The sequence below is a fragment of the Xiphophorus maculatus genome, chromosome 14 (assembly GCF_002775205.1).
Source record: "Xiphophorus maculatus strain JP 163 A chromosome 14, X_maculatus-5.0-male, whole genome shotgun sequence".
NCBI classification, from domain to species: domain Eukaryota; kingdom Metazoa; phylum Chordata; class Actinopteri; order Cyprinodontiformes; family Poeciliidae; genus Xiphophorus; species Xiphophorus maculatus.
The window spans coordinates 22,209,270-22,219,094 of NC_036456.1; the positions used below are offsets into that span (position 1 = coordinate 22,209,270).

Sequence of the window (9,825 nt, forward strand, 5' to 3'; positions counted from 1 at the left end):
ATTTATTAATATAAGTTTGTAAGATTTCACTTTGTAAAATGGAAGTGATTAAAATTTCTTAGAGAACTTTTCTGGTATCTGTTGAAAAATAACATTATTAATCATCAGAAAGTCAATTTGATGAGCTGGAATTTAAATTTCACTGCTAATGTTATTTTGATGAGAAACAATTATATTATTTGCAAATATAATTAGTCTCTGAACATATTTTATGTTAAAATGGCGTCGCTATGAAATATCACTAGATATCCCAGAAAAATTAGGTGTTTCCTGAATGTACCTTATTAATTGTAATTAATGTATTTTTATATGTTTAAACTGTGAATGGATATTATCACAATCTTATTTTTGTCCAAAACTAAACTAGTGATATCTGGAATAGTATTTTGATTTCATTTGACCAATGAGTTTCTCCTCATGAGATCTCAGGTTCAGTTAAATAAAATTATTCATTACATAAAAAAATTTATTTGTGGAAACACAAAACACCTGAAAGGAAAAAATAACGTCATATTTATATGAACAATAACATTTAAAATAACCAAACTCTTCACATATTTGTGGTGTTCAGTCTGGATAATAAATGCTAAAACGTCTTGCCATAATTTTCCCCCCATTTTTCTCCAGATTGTTTACGGACTGGGAGAAATTTTCCTCAGCTTTCCTGGTTTTCCTTTTGGTTCTGCTTGTAAGTAGATCCTGTTTCTGTTTCTTTCCACGGCTGATGAATCGTTTTTATTTGACGGGTCAGAGTTTTGTTTGGCCTCAGTGGGTCAGTTTGCTGGAGTTGGTGACGCCGATGGGCTGAATCAGGTCAAAGGTCATGTTGTTTACAGTTTCTCCTGCCAGTTTGAATCTTTGATTGTTGTGGATTTTCTTGAAGTTGTTGTATTTTTCCAGTGAACGTTACATTCTGGGTTCATTACTGTTATTGTGGTGCAGATTGTTCTGACTGGGAGGTGAGTGTGTTGACAGAGTTTCTGTTCTTTGTTTTTAATTGTAAAGTTTGGAGCTGAAAATGTGAAATAAAAGCTGGTTTTTAGTTCTTCACTGGCTGAATATTTCCAGGTTGGATAGTTTTCTGGTTCTGGTTCTGGTTCTCTGACCTCAGTTGTTGAGCAACAAGTCAAATCTAGAAGATCTGATAAACTGAGAGCCTGACAGCCATTAACACAAACATATATATACACATATATATATTTGGAAATTATTTAATATCCATTTTCTGGTGAATCTGGGCTAAAATGACATTTTAATTATTTTTTTAATAGGATTTTTATTTTTAAATTTAGGAGTTATATCCCTCAGGATACATCAATGCATAAAAAGTGACACTTTTGGTCAAACTTTCCTTTAACAGGAAGAAACCTCCAGCAGAACCAGAACCTGACTCGGTACCAGAGCCCATCTGCCACCAACATTAGAAACTCTGCACCAAAATACCCTGAATACAGATATAATCAACGATAAATTAAAATAATCCACATTTCAGGGTAAAATAAAGATTAATCAATATTTTATTAGAATATCTATAAATTTAATGACTCAAAGTAAAAGAAAATCTGAGGACATTTCATGTTTTGTTATCTAAGCTGTTTAAATTGTATTTATATATTTTTTTAAACTATAAATTAAATCACTCGTACAGAACAACGTTTTACAAAATCAAGTCCTCTCACATCAGCATGTATTCAAAAAATAACTCCTACCTCACAGTGTAAGTCTTTTCCCCTGCAGTCTGCCATTTTAGTTTAGTACCAAATTTAGTTTTTCAATCTTTTCATCCACATATTTCTTTACAAGTGGAAACAAAGTAAAGTATTACAATAATAAGCTACAGTTATGCTGTAATCTGTCTCTGTAACAATGTTGATAAAGAAAATATGTTTTTGATTTTAACATTTTTAGTTTGTCTCCAGATTTAACATCCAAACAAAAATAAAAAATCAATATGAAGTAATAAAGTCTGGAATTAAACAATTTTAACTTTAAAATCAAAGCATCAAATGAAACTTCAGAGATTTTAACATGATTCATTCTCTTCTCATCATGTGTCAAAAATAAATCTGATTTGTGGTTTTTAGTTCTTCTTTTCGACATTTCAAAGCCGTTTCCCTTTAATCAGAAACTTATTTCACAACCAAACCAATTCGCTGGATTTTTAAAAGTTAACCCAGAAACCAGATTTAGTTCTGAAAGCCGTTCTTTACAGTAACAAACATTTTCACAAACCCACAGAAAGACATTTAAACTCTTCTGAAACAGCCCATGTTCCCACGTAATAATTGCATAAATATTACTTTGGTTTAGTCTTTCTGATTAGCTATATGTGGAAATGTGCAAAAAGATAAATAGATCAGAAAGTAACAGACTGATAAAAATAATAACTTCATCTGCTGCTGCAGAAATAAACACCTGAGAAAATGAGGAAGCTGAAGTTTCACTGGTGACGTTCAGAAGAACATCTGAAATATTTAGATTTCACAAAACATGTTGAGCAACAGTTGCTGCTACAATTAAAAGTTTTTAATTGTTCAAGAAATCTAATAGGATGTTATTAAAGAATACAGACTCATTTCATCTCCAGGTGATGCTGAGTTTGTGAGTTTTTCTCCTCTGCTCTCGTCTTTGTGTTTCCTGGTTTGAGCTGCAGAGAAAAACTCTCAGATTCTCTGACATGCAGAGATCCAGGAAGAGGAAGAGGATGTTTTCAGTGAGTGTCAAACTGCTGCTGGTCTCATTGGATCCAGCTGCAGAATGGAGGGAACATCTGTCCTCAGGCTGCTGGGTGAGTCCATCTGCTGGATGTTGGTGTGGAAATGTTGAGAGACGATCACTGCTGCTTCCCACAGCAGAAGCTGATTAAAGCTCCAACTAACCTGAGACTCATTTCTCTGCAGCTCTGATCTCTCTGCTGAGCCGCTCAACAAACCAAGGTTACAACCTGATTCTGTTAACTCTAGATCTAGATTTGATCCTGTGGAACTAATGAAAGGATGAATGTTTTATTATTTCAGTTCGTCTGACTGTGAGTCCCAGCAGATCTCAGTTCTTTGAATATGAATCAGTGACTCTGATCTGTGAGGATGAAAACAGATCTGATGGATGGACTGTGAGGAGAAACACAAGCAGAGGAAACGGGACTGAGTGTGTTTGGTGGGGGATATCAGCTGGTTCTACCTGTAAAATCAGCTACTTGTTTGAACATGATACTGGTCTGTACTGGTGTGAGTCCATGTCTGGATCCTCCAGCAGCAGCAGCAGCATCCAGCTCTCTGTCTCTGGTAAGATCAGACTGTGGAGTTAGTGTTGCTGAAGCTGTGTGGAAATGGATGAAATGCTGTAGTTTGTCTCTGTGTTGAGGTGGATCAGTGATCCTGCAGAGTCCTGTCCTCCCTGTGATGGAGGGAGATGACGTCACTCTGAGCTGCAGAGCAAAGAATCCAACCCACAACCTCCCAGCTGCTTTCTATAAAGATGGCTCCTTCATTGGTGATGGACCATCAGGTCACATGACCCTCCTCCATGTTTCCAGCTCTGATGAAGGCCTCTATAAATGTAACATCAGCCGTCATGGAGAGTCTCCATCCAGGAGGATCTCTGTCAAAGGTCAGCAGCTTCTCTTAATTTATTTTATTCATACACAATAATTAGTATCACTTGTTTCTTCCAGTGATGTTCTTGGTATTAAATTTAAAATAGTTTTTTATCAGCTTCTCAAATATTCTAAAAACAATCAGCTGCTTTCGCTGCTTTGCTTCATCAAACTTGTGGTTTGTCTCTCAGCTCTGATGTGTGATGTCACTATGAACTTCTGCTCCATCAATTATTCTCTTAGGGCCTTAGTACACTCAATCATCCTGATGTTTGTGCTGCTCACACCCTCCTGCTACACATCGCACTGTGAGCAGCATCTTCACAAGTGTGATTGACAGCACTAAGACCTTAGTTGTGGCTTTTCTGGGTTGTTTTTGACCGGAAGTGGCAGCATTAGCATAGGCAGGAGGTGGATTAGCTTCATTTTTCACAGATTTTCTGTCTCATGTTATTCTGTGACAACATGGTGACGTTTCTACCTGCAGGAAAACATCCAACCACCTTCTCCCTCCACAGGAGGCTGGTCTGCCACCTGCTGGTGGTTTGTCCGTACTTCATCTCCACCCTCCTCATGCTGTCTTTATTTCGCCAGAGAACCAAAGGTAACACTTTAAAAAACTCACTGAAAATCAAACAGTCAGTTCATCAATTAATTGATTAATTTTCTGTTTTCTTATAAATAATTTCTCTAAATTCAGCAAACGACCCACTTGTGTCAGAGGAAATGACCTCATCCTTCCGCGCTGGGCAGGGATTGGACGATGTGTATGAAAACGTCATCAGTGATGTAACCACAGAGCATCACTTCTGACATAAACTGGTTTCCAAACATTCAGCAGAAATGTGAAAAAACTGCTTTACAAAACTTCAACCATTTTATGCTCTAAAAAATCTCTAAATAAAATAATTTACCAAAAATCAAACGGGGCTGCATTTTCTGAATTAAAATCACAAGTAAACACACCAACATCTGTTTCTTAAGAAAAACTAAAGACACTTGATGCACTTATTTATTTATAAGAAATTATTTTAAAAATGTTGTTTTCTTTGCTTTTTTATATTGAGAAATCAAAGATCCATTCAGTTTATCTAACAGAGCACTAAGCTGCAGGCAGAACTTAAGATATCTGGCCTTTTTACCTTTACATTAAAAAATACAAAGTATTTTATTAACTCATTCATATTTTACATAAAACGTGGTTATCTTTTTTGTGTGTTTCATTTTATTGATAATCCAAAAACACATTTTCAGTTTAGATTCCTAAAGATTTCTTCCGCTTTTGGTCACTAAAAATTATTTTACCGCGTGAAACCGAGTAAGAACCAGCAGGGGGCGACAGCGCGCCGTAAAAGCGTCAAGCTGCAGTTACGCTTGGCCAGAAGAAGCAGCTTCAGTAAACACCGCGGACAGTGGATGACATTCCCCTGAAACAGTGAACCATACCGGGCTCAGAGATGAAGGAGGACCCGGTGGAGAGTCCAGTTGAGCCGAACAAAGCGGACTTTCTGCGGGGGTTCGTCACCGAGAGGCTCGCCGCGGTGTCCCGGGAGATCCTGGCCGCGGTAGAGACGGTGGTGTCCGGATATGAGGAGGAGGCCTCGGGGTTCCGTCTGGAGATCCGCCGGCAGAGGAAGCAGCTGGAGCTGCTTCGGAACCAGCAGCTTTCTGTCGGGACAAATGGTTCGTGTTTTTAATTCATTCATAGTTAAATCTAACAGAGCACTGAGCTGCATGCAGAACTCCGATAAATATATAAAGTTTTTAAGCTTTTTCTTCAACATTTTACGTTTTGATACAAATAGGAAACTAAGTATTATTTTAAAACACTACATAATTTTCTTTGATTCTGCTCTTTTGTAATGCTAATAAATGAAACATTTACCTTATTTCTTAAATAATTTGATGTATTTCCAGAATTGCCATCCAGCAGAAGTGATGGATCAGCTGAGGAAGAGGAGGGTGATGACTGTCTGAAGAGTCGGACCCAAACTGCTTCATCAAGGTTCCTGCTGCTGATCCGATTCAGTAGATGATCTGTTACACACTGACTGGTTTGAATAATGTCCATTAACTTGGTACTGCTGTTGCTCACCTTTCAGCTCTTCATCGCCTCAGTCTGATGGAAGGAGGCCTGGCAGACCTCAGATCAGTGAAGCACAGAGCGCCATACACCTCAGCGTCCGCGTCCTGAAGGACTCCAACATCAGCATCCTGTCCAAAAACGGTACCTAAACCCACTGACTTGTTTATTTCTCCCAGAAAAAAAACATCCATTTTAATTCAATTCGTTTTCATTTTTCTTCATTTCTTGTAAATCTGTCAGATTTCTTCATAAAGTGTCTGGATTCATGCTGATGTAAACGTAGCAGTGACTTTATTCTGTCTGTCCGTGTTTCTCTGCTTCCAGTGGTGAAGAAATGTCCTCTGGTGTCCCTGAAGTGTCCTCCAGGCCTGCAGGAGTTGGACTTTCTGAGCCTGCTCAGGTCCGCTGTCCCCCAGCTGGCTGCAGACGACAAACCTTTTCACATCTTAACGTCGGATAAGAGGCGCAGACTTCAGCGTCTGACTCTGACGACGGTGACGCCCGAGGAGATCGTCAGAAACGTCAAACCCACACGGCTTAGAAAACTTACAATCTACATTAGACTGGAGGTAAAACAGAACTTCTGGCTCTTGGCTCGTTTTGTTGCTCAGCAGCTTTTAGTTTTCAGGTTCTGATGGTTTTTTGTCTTTTCCAGACAAAGAAGGAAACTCAGGAAGAAATTCCTTCTCTTCAGATGGAGAAAAGTTCTGCCATGTTGGTCTGTGAGGAAACTCAACAACCAAAGGAGATGAGGTAGAACGCCCAGAGGGTCAATAAAGTTATAGCTTTTATTCATTTGATTATCCATCAATAATTTATAAAACAACAATTTGGGTGAATAAGTTATATTTTATTGTAAATTTTTATTGATTTAAAAGGCGTAATTCTGTAAAACTTTTGTTTTTGGACTGAATACTTTAGGATTAATGAATAAATAAAGCTGACTATCAACATATCTACAGAAATCTTTAATAAAACAAAAAATTATTCTTTTTCTTGGTTTAATTGGTTTTCTTGGAAGGACATCATCACAACATCATCATAGGGAAACAGGAGATGACGATCTTATGATGTCAGTGTCAGGTGACGACTCTGTGGCGCCTCCTGCTGCTCAGATGGACAGAGCTGCAGCTGGTGGGAATGAAGGAGAGACGAACAGAAGCGACAGCAGCTGGAAACCAGATGTAAGTGATGGACAGGAAAAGAAAGACTCCCAGCTCATTAATGAGACAGAAGAAGTCAATCCGTCTAATGACGTTTGGACAGAAACTGGTTTATTCTGTAAAGTCTGCAAAGCTGCCCAGAAATCTGAGGTTGCTCTCATTAAACACGCCTGGAGACACATGGAGGAAGCAGGAAGTGTTTGTGGAGTCTGTGGAGAGTCTTTTCTCAGCGTCCTCAGTCTGAATGAGCACCTGAAGGTCCATTCAGGACAGCAACCTGTCCAACCTGAGGTTAGCTCGTTTACATCTGGGTTGCCTCTGGAGAACAACCACAAACTCCGTCACGAATGCTCCACCTGCCACAAGCTGTTTGAGGTGGAGGCGCAGCTAAAGGCTCATCACAGGACGCACAGGAAGTGTAAAACGTACCTTTGTGGCGTCTGCGGCAAATTCCTGAGCAGCAACAGATCTTTGTCCCGCCACAAGATGACTCACTCTGGAGAAAGACCCCACAGATGCCAGATCTGTGAGAGGGGCTTCAAGCTGGCCACCACTCTGAAGCAACACGAGAAGATTCACATGAACAGAGAGAGACCGTACCTCTGCGACGTCTGCTGCAAGATGTTCCTGACCAGCAAGCAGCTCGTCATCCACATGAGGACGCACACCAACGAGAAGCCGTACCGCTGCGACCGCTGCGGGAAGGGCTTCACCACCAGGGGGCCGTTGACCATACACATGCGGGTTCACACTGGGGAGACACCGTACCGCTGTCCTCACTGCGGCTGGTCCTTTAAACGGAAGACTCACCTGGACGACCACGTGGCGATCCACACGGGAGCCAAACCGTACGTCTGTGGGATCTGTGGGAAAACATGTGCCAGGAGAACTTACCTCACCGTCCACATGAGGACGCACAACGGAGAGAGACCGTACAAGTGTTCCCTGTGCGAGAAGGCCTTCACTCAGAGCCACTGCCTGAAGACGCACATGAAGAGCCACAAGGCTGCACAGGCAGCATCGTAGCCACTTTAATGTGACTCTTCAGTTATTTATTATTATGACTCTTAAACTGTTTCTGGCTTTGAAAGCTGAAATATCTCCAATAAAATTGAGCAGGAAGTTTTTGTCTCTTGGGTTTTTCTTCCTCATCATAAACAGTTCTTGGCAATAAAGTAATTTAAATAATTTATAGAGAAACAAGAAATATTAATGATAAAGATTTTAATCCAGTAAAACAGACCATACATGTGGCGTCACATGTATGGTCTTTATAATGAGCCGTTGTCCTTTAAAATGAGGCAGCTCTTAATTTAAATATTCTCACAGAATGCAGAAGAAATTAGAAACTTTGAAATCGATGTACAGTTTTCTGGTTTATTTCTTTCCAGAACCAGCTACACTAATAGGATTTGTACATCAATATAGTTTACCTGATAAAATGCCTTCATTAATCACTAAACTCCTCTAACTATGAGAATTCACTGTTCAATAAATTGATCTGTCATATTCTTGTTTATTGAGAGAAAATGGTTTTTCTCTTCCAACACTTTCAGTCAAACAGTGCATTGTTTTGAACATTAGCATGTTTAGCATGCTAACTGATGTAGCATGTTTAGCATGCTAACTGAAGTCTGTAGAGTCTGAAGTGAAGCTCTTGTGTCTTTTGTTTTTGGCATTTCTCTGGTCAAACTGATGTGTGTAACTTCAATTATGAAAGAAAGATTTTAATTTTATTTGGGAAGTTAAAAGTGAAAAAAAAATTCAGTGTGTTCAGCGTTGCTGCTGCTGTCAGCTGCCTGCAGGCCAGGAAGAGGAGGAAGTTCATGATGCACAAAACAGAGAAAATGTAGATGTTGGCCGTTGACTTGAAGCAGTTCATCATCAGCAGGTGGAGAGAACAGGTGAGTATTTGGCATGAAGCCGTCGGCAAGAGAATAATTACTCAACATTTTATTTTATAGGTATAGGAAAACCTTAAGAGGAAAAGGAGATGCAAAAAACTGAAAAAAGAACAGAATTTTCCTTTGAATGGGACAATTTTCAAATTCTTGCACCACTTCAGGTTAAAAGTATTAAAGGAAGAATGTTAGAAAACCTCCAGACCTGAAACCAAGGCAGATACATGTGAAATAATCTGTCCATCCTACATTAGATCCTGCCATCATTTATTATCTAAACATTGAGATACTCCAACTCCTCCAGTTGAGGCAAAGACCAACTCTTTGTTCACCATTGTTCCTGTTAAAATGGCCTCAGAGTTTTGAACCGACTTGTTTTTCTCCTGAACTCAGATTTCAAGTCATCATCATAGAAATCATAAGAAATGACAATAAATATTTAAAATGATGTTAAATGTCACTCAGGTAGGACAAAGTCTCTCTGCCTTCAGTTTGTTGCTCATCTCTGGATGAAGGTTTGAACTAGGACTTTTATTCCTGAGTGTTTGTGTAAATGTTGCTGCTGACTTTGCATAATTCAAGAATTATGAGACATTTTATGGAACACTGCAAAAGGCAAATTTATTCTTTAAATGTTTGTTTTCTACTGGCAAGCAAAGCGATAAAACTATTTGAATATTATTTCAGTCACATCATGGTGGAAATGTTGCCTTAAAACAAGGAGACAGTGGCTCAAATTTCATCTTTCTGCAGAATCTGCATGTTCTGCCATCCAGGAAAGGATCTAACTGTTAAACAGTAAATATCACCCAGTTAAATATAAAGACATAATAAACTCACCAGCTCTGACCACAGAAGTAACATTGGTTAATAAGCATAAATAATAAATATTCAATTCCTCTTTACTGCAACGCCAATAAAATCCTGTTGCTTTACATGACAGAAACATTCAGTCAGTGAACATCAGGTTCTAATTGTGTTTAAGCATAAAAAACTTTCCTACATTCAGGATTTATAGACTTTAACCTTATCAGTATATTTTTGTTTACACATTTTTCTTTGCTACTGTTAAATAAACGT

The 9,825-nt window shown here is 38.9% G+C and overlaps 2 protein-coding genes across 2 annotated transcripts; both read left to right on the forward strand.

The window, feature by feature from the left end:
* Positions 1–696: 696 nt before the first annotated feature.
* Positions 697–4,516, forward strand: LOC111611258 (Fc receptor-like protein 5). The gene is made up of 7 exons (XM_023347165.1): positions 697–820; positions 2,684–2,788; positions 2,901–2,936; positions 3,018–3,284; positions 3,364–3,609; positions 4,083–4,199; positions 4,296–4,516. The coding sequence occupies exons 2-7, from the start codon at positions 2,758–2,760 to the stop codon at positions 4,406–4,408; spliced, it is 810 nt and encodes a 269-aa protein (XP_023202933.1). The 5' UTR covers positions 697–820; positions 2,684–2,757; the 3' UTR covers positions 4,409–4,516.
* A 100-nt stretch (positions 4,517–4,616) lies between these two features.
* Positions 4,617–7,963, forward strand: LOC102227228 (zinc finger protein 2-like). Its single transcript, XM_005816910.2, has 6 exons — positions 4,617–5,278; positions 5,513–5,600; positions 5,698–5,822; positions 6,006–6,250; positions 6,337–6,434; positions 6,703–7,963. The coding sequence occupies exons 1-6, from the start codon at positions 5,053–5,055 to the stop codon at positions 7,868–7,870; spliced, it is 1,950 nt and encodes a 649-aa protein (XP_005816967.2). The 5' UTR covers positions 4,617–5,052; the 3' UTR covers positions 7,871–7,963.
* The last annotated feature ends 1,862 nt before the right edge of the window (positions 7,964–9,825 follow it).

Bases quoted from the DNA above. Each gene is read 5' to 3' on its own strand.
- LOC102227228 (XM_005816910.2), top strand. From the start codon at position 5,053: ATGAAGGAGGACCCGGTGGAGAGTCCAGTTGAGCCGAACAAAGCGGAC. The intron at 5,823-6,005 runs GTACCTAAACCC...CTCTGCTTCCAG, and splicing joins CAGCATCCTGTCCAAAAACG to TGGTGAAGAAATGTCCTCTG. The intron at 6,251-6,336 runs GTAAAACAGAAC...TGTCTTTTCCAG, and splicing joins CAATCTACATTAGACTGGAG to ACAAAGAAGGAAACTCAGGA.
- LOC111611258 (XM_023347165.1), top strand. From the start codon at position 2,758: ATGGAGGGAACATCTGTCCTCAGGCTGCTGG. The intron at 3,285-3,363 runs GTAAGATCAGAC...CTCTGTGTTGAG, and splicing joins CATCCAGCTCTCTGTCTCTG to GTGGATCAGTGATCCTGCAG. The intron at 3,610-4,082 runs GTCAGCAGCTTC...TTCTACCTGCAG, and splicing joins CAGGAGGATCTCTGTCAAAG to GAAAACATCCAACCACCTTC.